The sequence below is a fragment of the Salmo salar genome, chromosome 02 (genome assembly GCF_965601325.2).
Source record: "Salmo salar chromosome 02, fSalSal1, whole genome shotgun sequence".
In the NCBI taxonomy this organism is placed as follows: Eukaryota; Metazoa; Chordata; class Actinopteri; order Salmoniformes; family Salmonidae; genus Salmo; species Salmo salar.
The window spans coordinates 71,848,906-71,875,380 of NC_138292.1; the positions used below are offsets into that span (position 1 = coordinate 71,848,906).

General features: G+C 44.0%; 1 protein-coding gene across 1 annotated transcript in view; it reads right to left on the reverse strand.

Annotated features, from left to right (window-relative positions):
• Positions 1-1,064: 1,064 nt before the first annotated feature.
• Positions 1,065-26,475, reverse strand: part of LOC106591151 (slit homolog 1 protein) — a 164,518-nt gene continuing 139,107 nt past the window's right edge. The window contains exons 23-38 of the mRNA XM_082966607.1: positions 17,272-17,343; positions 16,035-16,106; positions 13,823-13,894; positions 12,670-12,833; positions 12,309-12,433; positions 11,444-11,538; positions 10,770-10,909; positions 9,231-9,324; positions 9,014-9,151; positions 8,181-8,409; positions 7,971-8,101; positions 4,838-4,992; positions 4,439-4,569; positions 4,031-4,230; positions 3,314-3,552; positions 1,065-2,613 (exon numbers count right to left, since the gene is read on the reverse strand). Coding sequence (XP_082822733.1) covers positions 2,366-2,613; positions 3,314-3,552; positions 4,031-4,230; positions 4,439-4,569; positions 4,838-4,992; positions 7,971-8,101; positions 8,181-8,409; positions 9,014-9,151; positions 9,231-9,324; positions 10,770-10,909; positions 11,444-11,538; positions 12,309-12,433; positions 12,670-12,833; positions 13,823-13,894; positions 16,035-16,106; positions 17,272-17,343 — 2,305 coding nt within the window. The 3' untranslated portion in view covers positions 1,065-2,365. The remainder of the gene's footprint in view (positions 2,614-3,313; positions 3,553-4,030; positions 4,231-4,438; positions 4,570-4,837; positions 4,993-7,970; positions 8,102-8,180; positions 8,410-9,013; positions 9,152-9,230; positions 9,325-10,769; positions 10,910-11,443; positions 11,539-12,308; positions 12,434-12,669; positions 12,834-13,822; positions 13,895-16,034; positions 16,107-17,271; positions 17,344-26,475) is intronic.

Here is a 26,475-nt window from a genome sequence, read left to right on the forward strand (position 1 = left end):
CCTCTCCCTGAGACACTGCCACGGAACAAGGCTGCTCTCTCTCTCCTCTCCCTGAGACACTGCCAGGGAACAAGGCTGCTCTCTCTCTCCTCTCCACAAGACACAGCCAGGGAACAAGGCTGCTCTCTCTCTCCTCTCCACAAGACACTGCCAGGGAACAAGGCTGCTCTCTCTCTCCTCTCCCTGAGACACTACCATGGAACAAGGCTGCTCTCGCTCTCCTCTCCCTGAGACACTGCCAGGGAACAAGGCTGCTCTCTCTCTCCTCTCCCTGAGACACTGCCAGGGAACAAGGCTGCTCTCTCTCTCCTCTCCACAAGACACAGCCAGGGAACAAGGCTGCTCTCTCTCTCCTCTCCACAAGACACTGCCAGGGAACAAGGCTGCTCTCTCTCCTCTCCCTGAGACACAGCCACGGAACAAGGCTGTTCTCGCTCTCCTCTCCCTGAGACACTGCCAGGGAACAAGGCTGCTCGCTCTCCTCTCCCTGAGACACTGCCAGGGAACAAGGCTGCTCTCTCTCCTCTCCACAAGACACAGCCAGGGAACAAGGCTGCTCTCTCTCCTCTCCCTGAGACACAGCCACGGAACAAGGCTGTTCTCGCTCTCCTCTCCCTGAGACACTGCCAGGGAACAAGGCTGCTCGCTCTCCTCTCCCTGAGACACTGCCAGGGAACAAGGCTGCTCTCTCTCCTCTCCACAAGACACAGCCAGGGAACAAGGCTGCTCTCTCTCTCCTCTCCCTGAGACACTACCACCGAACAAGGCTGCTCTCTTTAACTCCTCTTCTGGCTTTCTCTCGTCCCCTCTCCTGTCCCTCTTTCTATCCTGTCCTCCATCTCCCCCACTCCTCCTCCTTTCATTTGCTTCTGTTGTCCTCCACTCAGTCATTCTCCCTCTTTCCCCATCACGCTCTCTCTCTTCAAGGGTGATTAACTAAGATCTGTCAGAGCTCATAGACTCCGTGACCTCTTCTCTCCCCTGGACAAAACACTGTACTGACACGTTCAGGTTAAAGGTCACACACATCCAGGTCAAAGGCCACAGAGAAAACTGACAACACGTTCAAGGTGGAAGAGAGAAAATCATGTCTTTTATTGAAATAAATAAAACATCACCACACATAATCTGAAGCAAATCATTGATGATATTATATTCACCAAGTAGGTAGACAACATGTAATAAGAACAATAACATCATAGTCATGTGACGACACTGTGTATTAGACTGACAATAGGTTGGCTGACTGGTTTTGGCAGCTTTAGATCAGGCAGTATAGAAGAACAGCAAGATGTTGCTTCAGTCTACAGACCCAATACAACGTCTGTGTAGTCTCTCCCATGCCAGGATTCAAACACCCATTTTTCCATTTCAACATATAAAAATACTATGTCCAAATGAAATGCAATGATATATATTACAATCTGTTAAGTATTCACCGTTTTGTATCATAATCAAAGGGCTACATTAGGCTACATAACACTAAGTAATAAAAACATCTAAGCAAAAAATGTAAATGTTAAACAAATGTTATGCACATTTCTGTTTTAGTTTTACGACAATATCAATAAAATATTATCAAAGCTACATTTCTGTTGAATTTCATAATACTGCAGACGTGGTAGAAGGAGACTGATTGGACCAGAGAGAGAGATAGGAGGCGGGTTTTACTCAATGATACAATTATAACCAATTACCATGACGAATATTAAGGAAGTTTCTGGCTAAAATCAAACTGGCACATATCCTCAAAAGGCCCTCACCTCTTTAAAGTAGGCCAAAGGGCCTCAGCTGCTCTCTAAAATGCACCCTCTTCCCCCATCTGAACCTTCAAACACCCTCGTTATAAGACCGGCCACTAGAGGGCGAACTGGCATTGCAGCCCAGTGAAAGATGCACACAGATTAAATGGTAAAAAAGAGCAGCAGTTTCTCATTTAACGGGAAGAAACTAGAGAAGTGTCTCGACGTTTTCCTGTTGCCAACATGGCTGCCATGCATCACACAGGTTCCTCCATTTACAATGATTTGAGCACTTGGATAAAGTGGTGTACAATACAGTATAAATCCAAAGAATGACCTTTCAATATAACATTACTAATGTGAGACCACAGTTGACTTTCTTTAGGTAGTTGCTGATGTAGATGTAGATGAAGATGATGAAGATGAGGTTGGTTGGTTTCGTGTTGGTTGGCCGTCCTTGCCAGGGAAGAACTGTCCTATATTACAAACACTGTTGTCCACAACACACAGACAATGTCCATGTTTTATATATATATATATACTTTCCCACAGTGTGTTTAGTGACTCCTCTTCAGCTCAGTGCGCTGCACAGGTGTGTGTACGTGTGTAGCACCTCAACGACTCTACACACACTCCTTGCAGCCGCACTCGACTGCTTTCTCCACGTCCTGGGTGAAGGAACTTCCGTCGTCGCACTCGAAGGTGTAGCGCCGGCGTCGTACCCTCAGTGGGGCGCAGCACGCCGCCCCGCCCCCCTGGCAGCCCCCGCGACACTCCACCCAGGAGAAGGGCCGCGTCGTCTGGCAGTCGGCGTGGCCGCGCAGCACCCGGTGGAAGTCACGCACCGCCTCGCCGCGACACGCTGACTCAACTAGAGGTTGGAGGCCAGAGGTGAGAGGTTAAAGAGGCTGAGTAGTGTGACATCATCAAACACAGTAGTGGTTATTCATGTATCGTTGTTTTGAATGCTCTCTTAAGGACTGGTGCCCTACAACTTTCTTCTCAATACATTCTCAGTTGGCGCTTGTCAACATTACGTCTGAAGTTCATTTGTTTGTCATCATTGTGATGTCGTCCGATTGACTTTAAATGTATCAGCTAGCTAGCTAGCTAAGAGTGAAGGGAAAGCACCACATTTTTGCTTGCTAAAGTTAGCATTGCTATACATTTTCTTTAGGAACTTTGCTAGCTAATGACATTTGTCTAAAGAAAATTTGACGGCATAATAATGATGGCAAAGTTGATTCCTACTAATTGTTTTCCTAATGTAGGAATGGCATCGTATTTCCAAGACAAAACAATCTCTAGCCCCCTTTAAGAATGACAAGGCACCACTAAACATCTTGAGAATACTCAACAATGGCCAATGGCGTGACGCGGCCGAGTGTTCCAATATCTCTCCCTGTCAAACACACACTCCATCCTCCCTCCACACCTCTTCCGCTCTGTCATAACCTTCTCTCTCTTACCTGCCCCCCCCCCTCCTATCCTCTCCCTCCATCCTTACCTGTATCACAGGTGTTCTCTCTCTCGTACCTGTCCCCCCTCCTATCCTCTCCCTCCATCCTTACCTGTGTCGCATGTGTCCCCGGTGTATCCCGTGTCACAGAGACAGTAGGTCGCTCCTCCCTCAGTCAGCTGACAGTGGCCATGTTGGCAGAGCAGCACTGAACACGGCTTGGCTGGTCCCTCTGGCACTGCTGGTGCTGTTAGCTCCCCCTGTTGATTGCACAGGGTGGCGCGCCAGCCCTCCTCACACTCACACCTGTAAGACTGAACATCCTGAACCACACACACACCTCTCACACACCTGGGAGAGATGGAGGGAGAGGTAGAGGGGGAGGGAGAGATAAAGGGGAAGGGAGAGGGAGAAATGGCGGGAGAGGGAGAGAAATGGCGGGAGAGAGGGAAGGAGAAAAGGAGGGAGTGGGAGAAATGGAGGGGGAGGGAGTGGGAGAAATGGAGGGGGAGGGAGTGGGAGAAATGGAGGGGGAGGGAGAGGGAGAAATGGAGGGAGAGGGGGAGGGAAAAATTGAGGGAGAGGGGGAGGGAGAGATGGAGGGAGAGGAAGAGAAAGATGCTATAAGAAAAATACAGTGGGGAAAATACAAAAGCTGGGACTCGGACAACACAATCAATTAAACCATGTACTTAATGAGTTACCCCCAAAATAAATCAACATGATAAAACACAAGATAACAACAAGCCACATAGACCCACTATAAACCACAGCAGACTACAAACCTTTACCACTCACTCTCCAGTCTCCCATCCCCAACCACACTTACTTATTCCCCTGGCATGGGTTAGCCGCGGTTGCCGGGGCAACATCTCCCCCAACAAGGCCTCCTCCGATTGACTGATCGCAGTGTGACCCACCCCAGTCAGGCTGGCAGTGGCAGAGGGGTCCCTGGGCACCATCCGGTTGGCACACTCCATGGAGGCAGAACAGTTCCCTGCAGGGCTGGCATCCTGGCACCACCCCCGGCTTCAGCACATCAAACAATTAGAATTTGAAAAAAACGTTATCGACGCAGTGTGAAAATTTGTCTTTAGCTTCAGAAATAAAATACTAAAATAAATATTTCTCTAACTTCTCACTCCTAGGTTTCTGGGAATATTCCAACTGGTATTTCTGAAAAACCTGGGAATTTTGGGTAAGTTACCAGAATGTTCCTCCCCGTCTCCCACCATACCTTCATAGTGGTCTGGGTGAAGTCCTGCAGCTCGTGGTTGATGTACAGATTCCTGATGCAGCCGTGGAAACTGGAGGAGTTGAGGGGCTGGAAGAGACTCAGAGAGGAGTAGGACATTTTCTCTGGCATACCTGGAGAGGAGGTAGGGAGAGAGAGGGGGAGGGAGGGAGGGAGAGAGGGGGGAGAGAGAGAGGGAGAGAGAGGGAGAGAGAGAGAGAGAGAGGGAGTGAGTGAGAGAGAAAGGATATATAGGTTAGGAGTAGAGAATAGAGTGGAGAGAGAGAAAGAGAGTGAGGGAGAGGACATGAGACCCATATATATCCTATACTGGATATTAATATGTAATAGGGTGGGTTAGGGCCTGAACCTAGCACTCAGCTGATGTGGGGTGTGTCTTACCCCCCACGTATAGCGGTGCCTCTCCAGACAGAGTTGGGACCCCTCCCAGACTGTCCAGAGTGGTGGGCGCACCCCCATCCACAGACAGGTTCACCATCCTGTCAAAGGTCACCAGCTCTACCGTATGGAAACGCCCGTCGTTCACCGTCTCAGTGCTACGGCAACACCAGAGGTCAGGGGTTAGAGGTCAGAGGTTAGGTGCCGGTGGTATTTTATTATTTTCTGATAGTCGGTGTTTGTGAATAGAATGTAGATGACGTTGGTGTGTGTACCTGTATGTAGTGTGTGTGTGTGTGTGTGTGTGTGTGTGTGTGTGTGTGTGTGTGTGTGTGTGTGTGTGTTCAAAAGTTTGGGGTCACTTAGAAATGTCCTTGTTTTCCATGAAAACATACATGAAATGAGTTGCAAAATAAATAGGAAATATAGTCAAGATGTTGACAAGGTTATAAATAATGATTTTTAATTGAAATAATAATTGTGTCCTTCAAACTTTGCTTTCGTCAAAGAATCCTGCATTTGCAGCAATTACAGCCTTGCAGACCTTTGGCATTCTAGTTGTCAGTTTGTTGAGGTAATCTGAAGAGTTTTCACCCCATGCTTCCTGAAGCACCTCCCACAAATTGGATTGGCTTGATGGGCACTTCTACGTACCATACGGTCAAGCTGGTCCCACAACATCTCAATAGGGTTGAGATCTGGTGACTGTGCTGGCCGCTCCATTATAGACAGAATACAAGCTGACTGCTTCTTCCCTAAATAGTTCTTGCATAGTTTGGAGCTGTGCTTTGGGTCATTGTCCTGGAAATTGGCTCCAATTAAGCGCCGTCCATAGGGTATGGTATGGCGTTGCAATATGGAGTGATAGCCTTCCTTCTTCAAGATCCCTTTTACCCTGTACAAATCTCCCACTTTACCACCATCAAAGCACCCCCAGACCATCACAATGCCTCCACCATGCTTGACAGACGGCATCAAGCACTCCTCCAGCATCTTTTCTGCATCTCACGAATGTTCTTCTTTGTGATCCGAACACCTCAAACGTAGATTTGTCTGTCCAGTGTCTGTGTTCTTTTGCCCATCTTAATTTTTTATTTTTATTGGCCAGTCTGAGATATGGGATTTTTTTTTTTCAACTCTGCCTAGAAGGCCAGCATCCCGGAGTCGCCTCTTCACTGTTGACGTTGAGACTGGTGTTTTGCGGGTAATATTTAATGAAGCTGCCAGTTGAGGACTTGTGAGGCGTCTGTTTCTCAAACTAGACACTAATGTACTTGTCATCTTGCTCAGTTGTGCACCGGGGCCTCCCACTCCTCTTTCTATTCTGGTTAGAGTCAGTTTGCCCTGTTCTGTGAAGGGAGTGGTCCACAGCGTTGTACGAGATCTTCAGTTTCTTGGGAACTTCTCACATGGAATAGCCTTCATTTCTCAGAACAAGAATAGACTGACGAGTTTCAGAAGAAAGTTTTTTGTTTCTGGCCATTTTGAGTCTGTAATCAAACCCACAAATGCTGATGCTCCAGATACTCAACTAGTCTAAAGAAGGCCATTTTTATTGCTTCTTTAATCAGCACCAAAATATTTATGTTCTTTCCCCTTCAGCACAGCTGCTTATCTCCCACAGTGTGTGTACCTGTAGATAGAGTGTGCTCCTGTAGATAGAGTGTGCTCCTGTAGATAGTGTGTGTTCCTGTAGATAGTGTGTGTTCCTGTAGATAGTGTGTGTGTGTACCTGTAGATAGTGTGTGTGTGTACCTGTAGATAGAGTGTGCACCTGTAGATAGTGTGTGTTCCTGTAGATAGTGTGTGTACCTGTAGATAGTGTGTGTGTGTACCTGTAGATAGTGTGTGTGTGTACCTGTAGATAGTGTGTGTGTGTACCTGTAGATAGTGTGTGTACCTGTAGATAGTGTGTGCTCCTGTAGATAGTGTGTGTACCTGTAGATAGTGTGTGTGTGTACCTGTAGATAGTGTGTGTACCTGTAGATAGTGTGTGTGTGTACCTGTAGATAGTGTGTGTGTGTACCTGTAGATAGAGTGTGCTCCTGTAGATAGAGTGTGCTCCTGTAGATAGTGTGTGTTCCTGTAGATAGTGTGTGTTCCTGTAGATAGTGTGTGTGTGTACCTGTAGATAGTGTGTGTGTGTACCTGTAGATAGAGTGTGCACCTGTAGATAGTGTGTGTTCCTGTAGATAGTGTGTGTACCTGTAGATAGTGTGTGTGTGTACCTGTAGATAGTGTGTGTGTGTACCTGTAGATAGTGTGTGTGTGTACCTGTAGATAGTGTGTGTACCTGTAGATAGTGTGTGCTCCTGTAGATAGTGTGTGTACCTGTAGATAGTGTGTGTGTACCTGTAGATAGTGTGTGTGTACCTGTAGATAGTGTGTGTGTGTACCTGTAGATAGTGTGTGTGTGTACCTGTAGATAGTGTGTGTACCTGTAGATAGTGTGTGTTCCTGTAGATAGTGTGTGTGTGTACCTGTAGATAGTGTGTGTACCTGTAGATAGTGTGTGTGTGTACCTGTAGATAGTGTGTGTGTGTACCTGTAGATAGTGTGTGTTCCTGTAGATAGTGTGTGTTCCTGTAGATAGTGTGTGTACCTGTAGATAGTGTGTGTACCTGTAGATAGTGTGTGTGTGTACCTGTAGATAGTGTGTGTGTGTACCTGTAGATAGTGTGTGGGTGTACCTGTAGATAGTGTGTGTACCTGTAGATAGTGTGTGCTCCTGTAGATAGTGTGTGTACCTGTAGATAGTGTGTGTGTACCTGTAGATAGTGTGTGTGTACCTGTAGATAGTGTGTGTGTGTACCTGTAGATAGTGTGTGTGTGTACCTGTAGATAGTGTGTGTTCCTGTAGATAGTGTGTGTGTGTACCTGTAGATAGTGTGTGTGTGTACCTGTAGATAGTGTGTGTGTGTTCCTGTAGATAGTGTGTGTGTGTTCCTGTAGATAGTGTGTGTTCCTGTAGATAGTGTGTGTACCTGTAGATAGTGTGTGTACCTGTAGATAGTGTGTGTTCCTGTAGATAGTGTGTGTTCCTGTAGATAGTGTGTGTTCCTGTAGATAGTGTGTGTACCTGTAGATAGTGTGTGTACCTGTAGATAGTGCGTGTACCTGTAGATAGTGCGTGTACCTGTAGATAGTGTGTCCAGGCTGACTACCAGGGTCGTAGCTGACGCGAACATGTCCCTCATGGAGCTCCACAGCCATTGGCTTGTTGTCTCCATTATACAGCAGGATACCGTTATCCTCCGCTGTCGACACCTGGGGAACACGCACAGCTCAGAATGTGTGTGTGTGTACACACGTGTGTTTTCCTCTGTGTGTGTGTGTGTGTGATTACCTGCAGTGTGATGTTGGCCTGAGGCCAGTTCTTCAGGTCAGACAGCTGTAGGTAAGAATCTCTATTCACGAAGTTCACACTGACCAGCTTCTCACAACGCACACCCTCGAACCCCGGCAGACACTGGCACAGCGCAGTACCGCCTCTGTCCACACAGGGGGCGCTGTTCTGACAGCGAGCCCGCTCACAGGGAGATGGAGGAGGAGGGGGCACCTCACACAACTCACCACTAGGGGGCGGAAGAGGAGGGGAGATTTACTACTGATCACAACATACGACATAGTAAGGACTAAGATGTGGCTCTAACGCCTGAGCAAAGCATGCAGACTTCTTGAGTCCTGAGGTGTGTTCAACAAGGGAAATAGTCTGCAAACATTAGCTAACACATTCCATTTGTTCTGTGTTCCAGTCTGAGAAGGTAGTGTGCTGTGAACGTGTGTGTTTCTATTTCATGTAGTAAGAATAGAAATCTTTTGCACTTAAAAAAGCCGCTAAAAAGCCACAGTAATCCATACAAAAATGTGCTAATGTAACATTAAGGAATGTTCATTCAAATTGTTCAACTGAAATTGTTAAGATGTTGGCCCTCAAACTGAACCCTTAATGAACGACAGTACTGATACAAGGAGAAACCAACTTAGTATGACACATCTAGGGCCCTAATAGTTTCCACATTTACACCTGTGTGTGTGTGTGTGTGTGTGTGTGTGTGTGTGTGTGTGTGTGTGTGTGTGTGTGTGTGTGTGTGTGTGTGTGTGTGTGTGTGTGTGTGTGTGTGGTGTGTGTGTGTGTGTGTGTGTGTGTGTGTGTGTGTGTGTGTGTGTGTGTCGTACCTGTACCCCTGAGGGCAGGTGCAGGTGTATCCATCTACCTGGTCCACACACACCGCTCCGTTCTGACAGTCCTGATCCACACACTCATCATAGTTCACACTGCAGTCACCCCCCACAAAGCCTGGGGCACACACACACCTGGACACACACACGTAGACCATGAACATATGTATGTGTGTGTGTGTGTGTGTGTGTGTGTGCGTCTGTGTATAGTCACCTGGGGCCTGTAGTGGTGCTGCTGCAGGTAGAGTGTTGCTGACAGGGGTTTCTACCAGGAGAACATACATCCTCCTCTTCCTCACACAACAACCCTGAGAGAGAGAGAGGGAGAGAGAAAGAGTAAGGAGGAGCGAGAAATAGAGATATTTTGTTTTAAATGATTATCAATTCAAAATGATCTTTATGAAAGTAATGTATCTACTCATCTATATATTATGTGGCCACAGTTGTTTTGTCTACAGAATGTCCTGAGAGAATGTCTATAAAATGTCCTGAGAGAATGTCTATAAAATATCCTGACAGAATGTCTATAAAATGTCCTGAGAGAATGTCTATAAAATGTCCTGAGAGAATGTCTATAAAATGTCCTGAGAGAATGTCTATAAAATGTCCTAAGAGAATGTCTATAAAATGTCTTGAGAGAATGTCACAGAATGTCCTGAGAGAATGTCTATAAAATATCCTAAGAGAATGTCTATAAAATGTCCTGAGAGATTGTCCTGAGAGAATGTCTATAGAATGTCCTGAGAGAATGTCCTGAGAGATTGTCCTGAGAGAATGTCTATAGAATGTCCTGAGAGATTGTCTAGAGAGATTGTCCTGAGAGAATGTCTATAGAATGTTCTGAGAGATTGTCTAGAGAGAATGTCCTGAGAGAATGTCTATAGAATGTTCTGAGAGAATGTCTATAAAATGTCCTGAGAGAATGTCTACAGAATGTAGTGAGATAATGTCTATAAAATGTCGATAGAGAATGTCCTGAGAGAATGTCTATAGAATGTCCTGAGAGATTGTCTAGAGAGAATGTCTATAGAATGTTCTGAGAGAATGTCTATAGAATGTTCTGAGAGAATGTCTATAATATGTCGATAGATAATGTCTATAGAATGTCCTGAGAGATTGTCTAGAGAGATTGTCCTGAGAGAATGTCTATAGAATGTTCTGAGAGAATGTCGATAGATAATGTCTATAAAATGTCTGGAGAGATTGCCTGGAGAGAATGTCTAGAGAGATTGTATAGAGAGAATGCCTAGAGAGATTGTCCTGAGAGAATGTCTATAAAATGCCTGGAGAGATTGTCCTGAGAGATTGTCCTGAGAGAATGTCTATAAAATACATAGAGAGAATGTCCTGAGAGAATGTCTATAAAATGTCTAGAGAGAATGTCTAGAGAGAATGCCTAGAGAGAATGCCTAGAGAGAATGCCTAGAGAGAATGCCTAGAAAGAATGTCTTTAAAATGTCTAGAGAGATTGTCTAGAGAGAATGTCTTTAGAATGTTTAGAGAGAATGTCTATAGAATGTTTAGAGAGAATGTCTATAGAATGTGTAGAGATAATGTCTATAGAATGTCTAGAGAGAATGTCTATAGAATGTCTAGAGAGAATGTCTAGAGAGAAAGTCTATAGAATGTTTAGAGACAATGTCTAGAGAGAATGTCTATAGAATGTCTAGAGAGAATGTCTATAGAATGTCTAGAGAGAATGTCTATAGAATGTCTAGAGAGAATGTCTAGAGAGAATGTCTATATATCATACCTATGTAGAAGGGAGGACAGAAGCAGGTGTAGTTGCCTACTCCGTCCACACAGGTTGCGCCATTCTCACATCCGTGGTCCTCACAGTCATCTACATCCACCTCACAGAACGATCCATGGAAACCCACCAGGCATGAACAACTAGAGAGGAAAGACTGGTCAGTGTGTGTTTATGTATGTGTGTGTGTGTGCAGGGGCGCAACTTTGGTTTCAGAACATCATTTAAAAAATAAACAATTCTAAACAGCCTACACAACCACTCGGAGGTGTCCACATGGTCCTAAAGCACACCGTTGCCTCGGATTTAAAAACAAATCACATTCCAATGATAAAACTGTGGGGGGGTGGACAAAAATGCAATTTACAGAATGTTCTCCCCATTCCTAGCGAAAGTTGCGCCCCTGTGTGTGTGTGTTGTATATGGGTGTGTTTATGTGTGTGTATAGTGTGGGCCCAGTGTATGTTTGTATATGTGTGTGTGTGTAGTGTGGGCCCAGTGTATGTTTGTATATGTGTGTGTGTGTAGTGTGGGCCCAGTGTATGTTTGTATATGTGTGTGTGTGTAGTGTGGGCCCAGTGTATGTTTGTATATGTGTGTGTGTGTGTAGTGTGGGCCCAGTGTATGTTTGTATATGGGTGTGTGTTTGTATATGTGTGTGTGTATATATGTGCTACCTGAATCTCCTTGTCTGTTCATCACTGATGCAGGTTCCTCCATTGGTGCATGGGTTACTGGCACACACATCCACTGGAGTCTCACAGTATTTACCCTGTAACACACACACACACTTTCATTTTATATACATTATTTTTAATACTATTTTCAATAGGGTATTCTCTACTATAATAATACATTTGAATACTATTTTCAATAGGGTATTCTCTACTATAATAATACATTTTAATACTATTTTCAATAGGGTATTCTCTACTATAATAATACATGTTATTACTATTTTCAATAGGGTATTCTCTACTATAATAATACATGTTATTACTGTTTTCAATAGGGTATTCTCTACTATAATAATACATGTTATTACTGTTTTCAATACGGTATTCTCTACTATAATAATACATGTTATTACTGTTTTCAATAGGGTATTCTCTACTATAATAATACATGTTATTACTGTTTTCAATAGGGTATTCTCTACTATAATAATACATGTTATTACTGTTTTCAATAGGGTATTCTCTACTATAATAATACATGTTATTACTGTTTTCAATAGGGTATTCTCTACTATAATAATACATGTTATTACTGTTTTCAATAGGGTATTCTCTGCTATAATAATACATGTTATTACTATTTTCAATAGGGTATTCTCTACTATAATAATACATGTTATTACTATTTTCAATAGGGTATTCTCTACTATAATAATACATTTTAGATGATTTTAGAGTGACATAAAAATCACTCCATCCAGTCATATCTTGTTATATTGGGTACAGGTTTATCTCACTGTGTATAAGCAGATTAGTTGAATAGATCAGTGTTCTGGTATGATTGGGGACAGTGGTGGGTTCTTACCGTGAAGCCGGGTGCACACACACATGTGTAGAGTTCTACAGGGTCAGACTGACACACACCTTGGTTCTGACAGGGCCCAGACACACATGGACTACACTTAGCCTGGACAGACGTCTCCACTGGACCTGGGGACGGGGAGAAGAACAATTGGAATTTAACTGGGGTCCCTACTAGCTGACGCCATCTTTCTGGGGTCCCTACTAGCTGACGCCATCTTTCTCCTCCTCCTCCCCCCTCCCTCCCTCCCTCCCCCCTCCCTCCCTCCCTCCCTCCCTCCCCCTCCCTCCCTCCCTCCCTCCCTCCCTCCTCCTCCCTCCCTCCTCTCCCTTCCCTCCCCCTCCTCCTCCTCTCCCACTCTTACCCAGACATTCAAACTTGGTCTCAGGTGTGGTGAGCAGCAGTTTTCCCTCCATGCCCATTGGTCCGGCACAGCGGGCGATGCCAGGCTCCTTGTACCCACTCTTCACCCAGTCAGACAGCCAGCGCAGATGACAGTCACAGTACAGGGGGTTGGCACCGATTGCCCTGAGGGTTAGAGGTCAAAGATCCGGGTGGAAGGGTTAAGGTCAGTCGCTCAATTAATCAATCAGACTGACAGCCAATTCAGATGAAAGTCAGGTAGACAAGTACAGGCATGCTCTGAATGTGGTGTAATACTTTCAACTACCACAAGAGGGGGTCCTCTTGCCTCAGAGCAGTCTAAGATACAGTAAAGCTGCAATATGTAACTTTTTGGACATTCTAATTGAAAGCAAGTCTAAGAACCAGGAAATATAAGAGCAATTTCTGCATAGTGCACCTTTAAGTTCTATCACATGGAGACTGAATAGGAAGGGGATCAGAGCATTTCTGTTGAAAGTTGTCAGAGGATAGCAACCTGTTCTGGGGGCAGTTCCTCCACATACAACACTATAATTAACCTCTGTAAGGATCTGTATCAGAAAAACGAAATGTTTCTATTCAGTGATGTTGAATGTATGGAAACCTCTGTACCACTGCATGTTACAGTACATCAATGGAAATAGATGTGTTAGTATGTGAGGTAGAGTATTACATTAATAACCCAGGCTAACCTGCTGTATCCCCTGTTTCTCTCTTTACTCTCAATACAAGTTCAACAGACATGGACCTCTCTTGTGACACCTCCCTCCCTCCCTCCCTCCCTCCCTCCCTCCCTCCCTCCCTCCCTCCCTCCCTCCCTCCCTCCCTCCCTCCCTCCCTCTCCTCCATCAATCCTTCACTCCGACCCTTTTAGCTTGTCTCAGACAGGTCACGCTTCATCCAACACACCACTGAAGAGACACACACACTCCCTCAGTCATGCGTGTCTTTATTGCAAATCCAATACCATGCCCTCTGACTGGGAAAGCACTTGACTCTGACACAGATAGGAGATGGAGAGGGTGTAGGCGGTCACTGCTAAGCGTGCTGAGTGGGATAATGCGCACACACACACAGGACAAATACACACAGGAAACACACACACACACACACACACACACACACACACTCACAGGTGAGACAGGGAGGCCACATCACTAAAGATCCCCTCCAGTAGTCCAGAGATGTCGTTACCATGAAGAGATCTGGGACAGAGAAACATAAAACATGTTATTATTAAGGCTGTGTGTGTGTGTGTGCGTGTGTGTGTGTGTGTATTCGAGTTACTATGCGTTAGGTGTGTGTGTGTGTGTTACTGTGTGTGTGTGTGTGTGTGTTACCGTGTGTGTGTGTGTGTCTGTTTCTTTGTGTGTGTGTATTTGAGTTACTATGCGTTAGTGTGTGTGTGTGTGTCTGTGTCTTTGTGTGTGTGTATTTTAGTTACTATGCGTTTGTTAGTGTGTGTGTGTGTGTGTGTTACCGGGTGTGTGTGTGTGTTACCGTGTGTGTGTGTGTATTTGAGTTACTATGCGTTTGTTAGTGTGTGTGTGTGGTGTGTGTGTGTTACCGTGTGTGTGTGTGTGTTACCGTGTGTGTGTGTGTATTTGAGTTACTATGCGTTTGTTAGTGTGTGTGTGTGTGTGTGTGTTACCGTGTGTGTTTGTGTATTTGAGTTACTATGCGTTTGTTAGTGTGTGTGTGTGTGTGTGTGTGTGTGTGTGTGTGTGTGTGTGTGTGTGTGTGTATATATATATATATACTGCTCAAAAAAATAAAGGGAACACTTAAACAACACATTATAGATCTGAATGAAAGAAATAATCTTATTAAATACTTTTTTCTTTACATAGTTGAATGTGCTGACAACAAAATCACACAAAAATAATCATTGGAAATCCAATTTATCAACCCATGGAGGTCTGGATTTGGAGTCACACTCAAAATTAAAGTGGAAAACAACACTACAGGCTGATCCAACTTTGATGTCATGTCCTTAAAACAAGTCAAAATGAGGCTCAGTAGTGTGTGTGGCCTCCACGTGCCCGTATGACCTCCCTATGCCTGGGCATGCTCCTGATGAGGTGGCGGATGGTCTCCTGAGGGATCTCCTCCCAGACCTGGACTAAAGCATCCGCCAACTCCTGGACAGTCTGTGGTGCAACGTGGCGTTGGTGGATGGAGCAAGACATGATGTCCCAGATGTGCTCAATTGGATTCAGGTCTGGGGAACGGGCGGGCCAGTCCATAGCATCAATGCCTTCCTCTTGCAGGAACTGCTGACACACTCCAGCCACATGAGGTCTAGCATTGTCTTGCATTAGGAGGAACCCAGGGCCAACCGCACCAGCATATGGTCTCACAAGGGGTCTGAGGATCTCATCTCGGTACCTAATGGCAGTCAGGCTACCTCTGGCGAGCACATGGAGGGCTGTGCGGCCCCCCAAAGAAATGGCACCCCACACCATGACTGACCCACCGCCAAACCGGTCATGCTGGAGGATGTTGCAGGCAGCAGAACGTTCTCCACGGCGTCTCCAGACTCTGTCACGTCTGTCACGTGCTCAGTGTGAACCTGCTTTCATCTGTGAAGAGCACAGGGCGCCAGTGGCGAATTTGCCAATCTTGGTGTTCTCTGGCAAATGCCAAACGTCCTGCACGGTGTTGGGCTGTAAGCACAACCCCCACCTGTGGACATCAGGCCCTCATACCACCCTCATGGAGTCTGTTTCTGACACATGCACATTTGTGGCCTGCTGGAGGTCATTTTGCAGGGCTCTGGCAGTGCTCCTCTTGCTCCTCCTTGCACAAAGGCGGAGGTAGCGGTCCTGCTGCTGGGTTGTTGCCCTCCTACGGCCTCCTCCACGTCTCCTGATGTACTGGCCTGTCTCCTGGTAGCGCCTCCATGCTCTGGACACTACGCTGACAGACACAGCAAACCTTCTTTCCACAGCTCGCATTGATGTGCCATCCTGGATGAGCTGCACTACCTGAGCCACTTGTGTGGGTTGTAGACTCCGTCTCATGCTACCACTAGAGTGAAAGCACCGCCAGCATTCAAAAGTGACCAAAACATCAGCCAGGAAGCATAGGAACTGAGAAGTGGTCTGTGGTCCCCACCTGCAGAACCACTCCTTTATTGGGGGTGTCTTGCTAATTGCCTATAATTTCCACCTGTTGTCTATTCCATTTGCACAACAGCATGTGAAATATATTGTCAATCAGTGTTGCTTCCTAAGTGGACAGTTTGATTTCACAGAAGTGTGATTGACTTGGAGTTACATTGTGTTGTTTAAGTGTTCCCTTTATTTTTTGGAGCAGTGTATATGTATGTAGTTCGGCCCTTACAGTAGTCTGAGAGAGCGTAGTCCAGCCAGGGCCAGAGGAGGGATGCAGCGTAGAGAGTTGTAACTCAGGATGCTGGAACACAGTCAGGAGAAGAACACACAGAGACGCGTATTACATGATGAACATTCTACAGTTCTAATAGGACATTCTATGACAGTACACTAGTCTAGATACAGTGTGAGGATGATGGACATTCTACAGTTCTAATAGGACATTCTATGACAGTACACTAGTCTAGATACAGTGTGAGGATGATGGACATTCTACAGTTCTAATAGGACATTCTATGACAGTACACTAGTCTAGATACAGTGTGAGGATGATGGACATTCTACAGTTCTAATAGGACATTCTATGACAGTACACTAGTCTAGATACAGTGTGAGGATGATGGACATTCTACAGTTCTAATAGGACATTCTATGACAGTACACTAGTCTAGATACAGTGTGAGGATGATGGACATTCTACAGTTCTAATAGGACATTCTATGACAGTACACTAGTCTAGATACAGTGTGAGGATGATGGACATTCTACAGTTCTAATAGGACATTCTATGACAGTACACTAGTCTAGATACAGTGTGAGGATGATGGACATTCTACAGTTCTAATAGGACATTCTATGACAGTACACTAGTCTAGATACAGTGTGAGGATGATGGACATTCTACAGTTCTAATAGGACATTCTATGACAGTACACTAGTCTAGATACAGTGTGAGGATGATGGACATTCTACAGTTCTAATAGGACATTCTATGACAGTACACTAGTCTAGATACAGTGTGAGGATGATGGACATTCTACAGTTCTAATAGGACATTCTATGACAGTACACTAGTCTAGATACAGTGTGAGGATGATGGACATTCTACAGTTCTAATAGGACATTCTATGACAGTACACTAGTCTAGATACAGTGTGAGGATGATGGACATTCTACAGTTCTAATAGGACATTCTATGACAGTACACTAGTCTAGATACAGTGTGAGGATGATGAACATGACAAGTATTTTCATAAGAATATTGTTGTTTTTCTTTTGTTTTTCTTCAGATAATTGTCTTTAGAATAATTCTCGTGTGGGTTTGTTTATCCCTGTGTGTGTGTGTGTGTGTGTGTGTGTGTGTGTGTGTGTGTGTGTGTGTGTGTGTGTGTGTGTGTGTGTGTGTGTGTGTGTGTGTGTGTGTGTGTGTGTGTGTGTGTGTGTGTGTGTGTGTGTGTGTGACTCACAGGGTGGTGAGCTGGCTCATATTGGAGAAGGAGGAGTCAGACAGGGAGCTGATTCTGTTGTTACTCAGATCTCTGTAACAACAAGGGTTCAAAACAATCGCTACTTAAACACAATAACTTTATGTTCAAAAGAATCAACACTTTATTATCTACAGTTATCCAGTTAGATCCACATAGTGCCATTCGGAAAGTATTCAGACCCTTTTACTTTTTCCACATTTTGTTACGTTAAAGACATATTCTAAAATGGATTAAATATATATTTTTCCTCAGCAATCTACACACAATACCCTATGAAAATAGTTATTAGATGTATTTTTTTATGATTTAATTTGATTATTTTAAAATGTATTTACATAAGTATTCAGACACTTTGCTATGAGATTCCAAATTGAGCTCAGCTGCATCCTGTTTTCATTGATGATCCTTGAGACGTTTCTACAACTTGATTGGAGTCCACCTGTGGTAAATTCAATTGATTGGACATGATTTGGAAAAGCTCACACCTGTCTATATAAGGTCCCACAGTTGACAGTGCATGTCAGAGCAAAACCAAGCCATGAGGTTGAAAGAATTGTCCGTAGAGCTCCAAGACAGGATTGTTTCAAGGCACAGATCTGGGGGAGGGTAACAAAAATGTATGCAGCATTGAAGGTCCCCAAGAACACAGTGGCCTCCATCATTCTTAAATGGAAGAAGTTTGGAACCACCAAGACTCTTCCTAGAGCTTGCCAAACTGAGCAATCGGGGGAGAAGGGCCTTGGTCAGGGAGGTAACCAAGAACCTAATGGTCACTCTGACAGAGGACAACCATCTCTGCAGCACTCCACCAATCAGGTGTTTATGGTAGAGTGGCCAGACGGAAGCTACTCCTCAGTAAAAGGATCATGACAGCCTGCTTGGTGTTTTCCAAAAGGCACCTAAAGACTCAGATCATGAGAAACAAGATTATCTGGTCTGATGAAACCAAGATTGAACTCTTTGGCCTGAATGCCAAGCATCACATCTGGAGGAAACGTGGCACCATCCCTACGGTGAAGCATGGTGGTGGCAGGATCATGCTGTGGGGATGTTTTTCAGCAGCAGGGACTGGGAGACTAGTCAGCATCGAGTCAAAGGTGTACGGAGCTAAGTACAGAGAGATCCTTGATGAAAACCTGCTCCAGAGTGCTCAGGACCTCAGACTGGGGCGATAGTTCATCTTCCAACAGGACAATGACCATAAGCACACAACAAAGACAACGCAGGAGTGGCTTCAGGAAAAGTCCTTGAGTGGCCCAGCCAGAGCCCAGACTTGAACCCGATCGAACATCTCTGGAGAGACCTGAAAATAGCTGTGCAGCAACGCTCCCCATCCAACCTAACAGCGCTTGAGAGGATCTGCAGAGAGGAATGGGAGAAACTCCCCAAATACATACCCCAAAAGACTGGAGGCTGTAATCGCTGCCAAAGGTGTTTCAACAAAGTACTGAGTAAAGGGTCTGAATACTTATGTAAATTTGATATTTCCGTTTTTTGCTTTGTCATTTTGGGGTATTGTTTCTAGATTGATGAGGGGAAAAAATGATTTCATCCATTTTAAAATAAGGCTGTAACATAACAAAATGTGGAAAAAGTCAAGGGGTCTGAATACTTTACAAATGCACTGTAGACTGTGTCCCAATTAAAAGGCACCCTATTCCCTTTATAGGGCACTACTTTTGACCAGAGCCTGGGTCATTGTCAAAAGTAGTGCACTACATAGGGAATGGGGTGCCATCTGAGACGTAGCCATCCTGTTAATGCAGTTTAATACCTATCATCAGACACACAGCAACAACCCCTCCTCCTATACACTTCATATCCCATCTCAACAGAACAAAGGCTTTTTGTGTCAAATGGAGGTGTTATGTGAATAACCATTAACCCACACTAGTCTATCAGAGGTAGCTATGAGCTGGTGTATTGTGGATTGGATAATGCTGTTGTTGACTGGAGTGGAGTCAAGTGCAGAGCAGGCTCCGTATCGCCCCCTGGTGGTCATGGTTACACATTGGACTGTAGAGAAACCACTAGAACAGTCCTGGTCCTAGACAGCTACATTGTGTACGTGTTTTTGTTCCAGCACAGCTCTAAAACAACCGATTAAGCTAATGAAGGTCTGTTGTGATGGGTTGTAACAGAAACCTGTAAACCTGGACAACGACAAATACCTAGGTGTCTTGTTAGACTGTAAACTCTCCTTCCAGACTCACATTAAGCATCTCCAATCCAAAATTAAATCTAGAATCGGCTTCCTATTTCGCAACAAAGCATCCTTCACTCATGCTGCCAAACATACCCTCATAAAACTGCCCATCCTACCGATCCTCAACTTCGGCGATGTAATTTATAAAATAGCCTCCAACACTCTACTCAACAAATGGGATGCAGTCTATCACAGTGCCATCCATTTTGTCACCAAAGCCCCATATACTACCCACCACTGCGACCTGTACGCTGTCGTTGGCTGGTCCTCGCTTCATATTTGTCGCCAAACCCACTGGCTCCAGGACATCTACAAGTCTCTGCTAGGTAAAGCCCCGCCTTATCTCAGCTCACTGGTCACCACAGCAGCACCCACCCGTAGCACGCGCTCCAGCAGGTATATCTCAGGGGTCATCCCCAAAGCCAACACCTCTTTGGCCACCTTTCCTTCCAGTTCTCTCCTGCCAATGACTGGAACGAACTGCAAAAATCACTGAAGCTGGAGACTCATATCTCCCTCACTAGCTTTAAGCACCAGCTGTCAGAGCAGCTCACATATCACTGCACCTGTAGATAGCCCATCTGTAAATAGCCCATCCAACTACCTCATCCCCATACTGTATTTATTGTAATTACTTTGCCACCATGGCCTATTTATTGCCTTACTTCCCTTATCCTACCTCATTTGCACATACAGGGAGGGAAAAAAGTATTTGATCCCCTGCTGATTTTGTACGTTTGCCCACTGACAAAAATGATCAGTCTATAATGTTAATAGTAGGTTTATTTGAACAGGGAGAGACAGAATAACAACAAAAAATCCAGAAAAACGCATGTCAAAAATGTTATAAATTGGTTTGCATTTTAATGAGGGAAATAAGTATTTGACCCCTCTGCAAAACATGACTTAGTACTTGGTGGCAAAACCCTTGTTGGCAATCACAGAGGTCAGATGTTTCTTGTAGTTGGCCACCAGGTTTGCACACATCTCAGGAGGGATTTTGTCCCACTTCTCTTTGCAGATCCTCTCCAAGTCATTAAGGTTTCGAGGCTGACGTTTGGCAACTCGAACCTTCAGCTCCCTCCAGAAACTTTCTATGGGATTAAGGTCTGGAGACTGGCTAGGCCACTCCAGGACCTTAATGTGCTTCTTCTTGAGCCACTTTTTTCTTTCCTTGGCCGTGTGTTTTGGGTCATTGTCATGCTGGAATACCCACCACGACCCATTTTCAATGCCCTGGCTGAGGGAAGGAGGTTCTCACCCAAGATTTGGCGGTACATGGCCCCGTCCATCATCCCTTTGATGCGGTGAAGTTGTCCTGTCCCCTTAGCAGAAAAACACCCCCAAAGCATAATGTTTCCACCTCCATGTTTGACGGTGGGGATGGTGTTGTTGGGGTCATAGGCAGCATTCCTCCTCCTCCAAACACGGCGAGTTGAGTTGATGCCAAAGAGCTCAATTTTCGTCTCATCTGACCACAACACTTTCACCCAGTTGTCCTCTGAATCATTCAGATGTTCATTGGCAAACTTCAGACGGGCATGTATATGTGCTTTCTTGAGCAGGTGGACCTTGCGGGCACTGCAGGATTTCAGTCCTTCACGGCGTAGTGTGTTACCAATTGTTTTCTTGGTGACTATGGTCCCAGGTGCCTTGAGATCATTGACAAGATCCTCCCGTGTAGTTCTGGGCTGATTCCTCATGATCATTGCAACTCCACGAGGTGAGATCTTGCATGGAGCCCCAGGCCGAGGGAGATTGACAGTTCTTTTGTGTTTCTTCCATTTGCGAATAATCGCACCAACTGTTGTCACCTTCTCACCAAGCTGCTTGGCGATGGTCTTGTAGCCCATTCCAGGCTTGTGTAGGTCTACAATCTTGTCCCTGACATCCTTGGAGAGCTCTTTGGTCTTGGCCATGGTGGAGAGTTTGGAATCTGATTGATTGCTTCTGTGGACAGGTGTCTTTTATACAGGTAACATGCTGAGATTAGGAGCACTCCCTTTAAGAGTGTGCTCCTAATCTCAGCTCGTTAGCTGAATAAAAGACACCTGGGAGCCAGAAATCTTTCTGATTGAGAGGGGGTCAAATATTTATTTCCCTCATTAAAATGCAAATCAATTTACAACATTTTTGACATGCGTTTTTCTGGATTTTTTTGTTGATACTCACTGTTCAAATAAACCTACCATTAAAATTATTGACTGATCATTTCTTTGTTAGTGGGCAAATGTACAAAATCTGCAGGGGATCAAATACTTTTTTCCCTCACTGTACTATATATAGACTTTTCTACTGTATTATTGACTGTATGTTTGTTTTCCTCCATGTGTGTTGTTGTATGTGTCAAACTGCTATTCTTTATCTTGGCCAGGTCGCAATTGTAAATGAGAACTTGTTCTCAACTAGCCTACCTGGTTAAATAAAGGTGAAATGAAATAAATAAAACACTCTGTTGGGACCAGGACCATGGTTGATGACCTCTAGGGCACAGTACACTGTTGTACAGTACGGTATCAGTAACACAGTAATGGGGAACTAAGCCCAGGAACACCACTGACCACACACCAATGGTTAACTCACAACAGATGCACCAACAGACAGTAATGCTTAACTCACAACAGACACACTAACAGACACCCTAACAGACAGTAATGCTTAACTCACACCAGAAACCCTAACAGAGAGTAACGGTTAACTCACAACAGACACACTAACATACAGTAATGCTTAACTCACAACAGACACACTAACAGACAGTAATGCTTAACTCACAACAGACACACTAACAGACAGTAATGCTTAACTCACAACAGACACACTAACATACAGTAATGCTTAACTCACAACAGACACACTAACAGACAGTAATGCTTAACTCACAACAGACACACTAACAGACAGTAATGGTTAACTCACACCAGACACACTAACAGACAGTAATGCTTAACTCACAACAGACACACTAACAGACAGTAATGGTTAACTCACAACAGACACACTAACAGACAGTACTGGTTAACTCACAACAGACACACTAACAGACAGTAATGCTTAACTCACAACAGACACACTAACAGACAGTAATGGTTAACTCACAACAGACACACTAACAGACAGTAATGCTTAACTCACAACAGACACACTAACAGACAGTAATGGTTAACTCACAACAGACACACTAACAGACAGTAATGCTTAACTCAGAACGGACACACTAACAGACAGTAATGGTTAACTCACAACAGACACACTAACAGACAATAATGGTTAACTCACAACAGACACACTAAGAGACAGTAATGGTTAACTCACAACAGACACACTAACATAAGTAATGGTTAACTCACAACAGACACACTAACAGACAGTAATGGTTAACTCACAACAGACACCCTAACAGACAGTAATGGTTAACTCACAACAGACACACTAACAGACAGTAATGGTTAACTCACACCAGACACACTAACAGACAGTAATGGTCAACTCACAACAGACTCACTAACAGACACACTAACAGACAGTAATGCTTAACTCACAACAGACACACTAACAGACAGTAATGCTTAACTCACAACAGACACACTAACCGACAGTAATGGTTAACTCACAACAGACACACTAACATACAGTAATGCTTAACTCACAACAGATACACTAACATACAGTAATGCTTAACTCACAACAGACACACTAACAGACAGTAATGCTTAACTCACAACAGACACACTAACAGACAGTAATGCTTAACTCCCACCAGACACACTAACAGACAGTAATGGTTAACTCACAACAGACACACTAACAGACAGTAATGGTTAACTCACAACAGACACACTAACAGACAGTACTGGTTAACTCACAACAGACACACTAACAGACAGTAATGCTTAACTCACAACAGACACACTAACAGACAGTAATGGTTAACTCACAACAGACACACTAACAGACAGTAATGCTTAACTCACAACAGACACACTAACAGACAGTAATGCTTAACTCACAACAGACACACTAACAGACAGTAATGGTTAACTCACAACAGACATACTAACAGACAGTAATGCTTAACTCACAACGGACACACTAACAGACAGTAATGGTTAACTCACAACGGACACACTAACAGACAGTAATGGTTAACTCACAACAGACACACTAACAGACAGTAATGGTTAACTCACAACAGACACACAAACAGACAGTAATGCTTAACTCACAACAGACACACTAACAGACAGTAATGCTTAACTCACAACAGACACACTAACATAAGTAATGGTTAACTCACAACAGACACACTAACAGACAGTAATGGTTAACTCACAACAGACACACTAACATAAGTAATGGTTAACTCACAACAGACACACTAACAGACAGTAATGGTTAACGCACAACAGACACCCTAACAGACAGTAATGGTTAACTCACAACAGACACACTAACAGACACACTAACAGACAGTAATGGTTAACTCACACCAGACACACTAACAGACAGTAATGGTCAACTCACAACAGACTCACTAACAGACACACTAACAGACAGTAATGCTTAACTCACAACAGACACACCAACAGTCAGTACTGGTTAACTCACAACAGACACACTAACAGACAGTAATGGTTAACTCACAACAGACACACTAACATACAGTAATGGTTAACTCACAACAGACACACTAACAGACAGTAATGGTTAACTCACAACAGACACACCAACAGACAGTAATGGTTAACTCACAACAGACACACTAACATACAGTAATGGTTAACTCACAACAGACACACTAACAGACAGTAATGGTTAACTCACACCAGACACACTAACAGAGAGTAATGCTTAACTCACAACAGACACACTAACAGACAGTAATGCTTAACTCACAACAGACACACTAACAGACAGTAATGCTTAACTCACAACAGACACACTAACAGACAATAATGGTTAACTCACAACAGACACACTAACAGACAGTAATGGTTAACTCACAACAGACACACTAACATAAGTAATGGTTAACTCACAACAGACACACTAACAGACAGTAATGGTTAACTCACAACAGACACACTAACAGACAGTAATGGTTAACTCACAACAGACACCCTAACAGACAGTAATGGTTAACTCACAACAGACACACTAACAGACAGTAATGCTTAACTCACAACAGACACACTAACCGACAGTAATGCTTAACTCACAACAGACACACTAACATACAGTAATGCTTAACTCACAACAGATACACTAACATACAGTAATGCTTAACTCACAACAGACACACTAACAGACAGTAATGCTTAACTCACAACAGACACACTAACAGACAGTAATGCTTAACTCCCACCAGACACACTAACAGACAGTACTGGTTAACTCACAACAGACACACTAACAGACAGTAATGCTTAACTCACAACAGACACACTAACAGACAGTAATGGTTAACTCACAACGGACACACTAACAGACAGTAATGGTTAACTCACAACAGACACACTAACAGACAGTAATGGTTAACTCACAACAGACACACTAACAGACAGTAATGGTTAACTCACAACAGACACACTAACAGACAGTAATGCTTAACTCACAACAGACACACTAACAGACAGTAATGCTTAACTCACAACAGACACACTAACAGACAGTAAAGCTTAACTCACAACAGACACACTAACAGACACACTAACAGACAGTAATGGTTAACTCACAACAGACACACTAACAGACAGTAATGGTTAACTCACAACAGACACACAAACAGACAGTAATGGTTAACTCACAACAGACACACTAACAGACAGTAATGCTTAACTCACAACAGACACACTAACAGACAGTAATGCTTAACTCACAACAGACACACTAACATAAGTAATGGTTAACTCACAACAGACACACTAACAGACAGTAATGCTTAACTCACAACAGACACCCTAACAGACAGTAATGGTTAACTCACAACAGACACACTAACAGACAGTAATGGTTAACTCACAACAGACACACTAACAGACAGTAATGGTCAACTCACAACAGACTCACTAACAGACACACTAACAGACAGTAATGCTTAACTCACAACAGACACACCAACAGTCAGTAGTGGTTAACTCACAACAGACACACTAACAGACAGTAATGGTTAACTCACAACAGACACACTAACATACAGTAATGATTAACTCACAACAGACACACTAACAGACAGTAATGGTTAACTCACAACAGACACACCAACAGACAGTAATGGTTAACTCACAACAGACACACTAACATACAGTAATGGTTAACTCACAACAGACACACCAACAGACAGTAATGGTTAACTCACAACAGACACACTAACAGACAGTAATGGTTAACTCACACCAGACACACTAACAGAGAGTAATGCTTAACTCACAACAGACACACTAACAGACAGTAATGGTTAACTCACAACAGACATACTAACAGACAGTAATGCTTAACTCACAACAGACACACTAACAGACAGTAATGGTTAACTCACAACAGACACACTAACAGACAGTAATGGTTAACTCACAACAGACACACTAACAGACAGTAATGCTTAACTCACAACAGACACACTAACAGACAGTAATGTTTAACTCACAACAGACACACTAACAGACAGTAATGGTTAACTCACAACAGACATACTAACAGACAGTAATGCTTAACTCACAACGGACACACTAACAGACAGTAATGGTTAACTCACAACGGACACACTAACAGACAGTAATGGTTAACTCACAACAGACACACTAACAGACAGTAATGGTCAACTCACAACAGACTCACTAACAGACACACTAACAGACAGTAATGCTTAACTCACAACAGACACACCAACAGTCAGTACTGGTTAACTCACAACAGACACACTAACAGACAGTAATGGTTAACTCACAACAGACACACTAACAGACAGTAATGGTTAA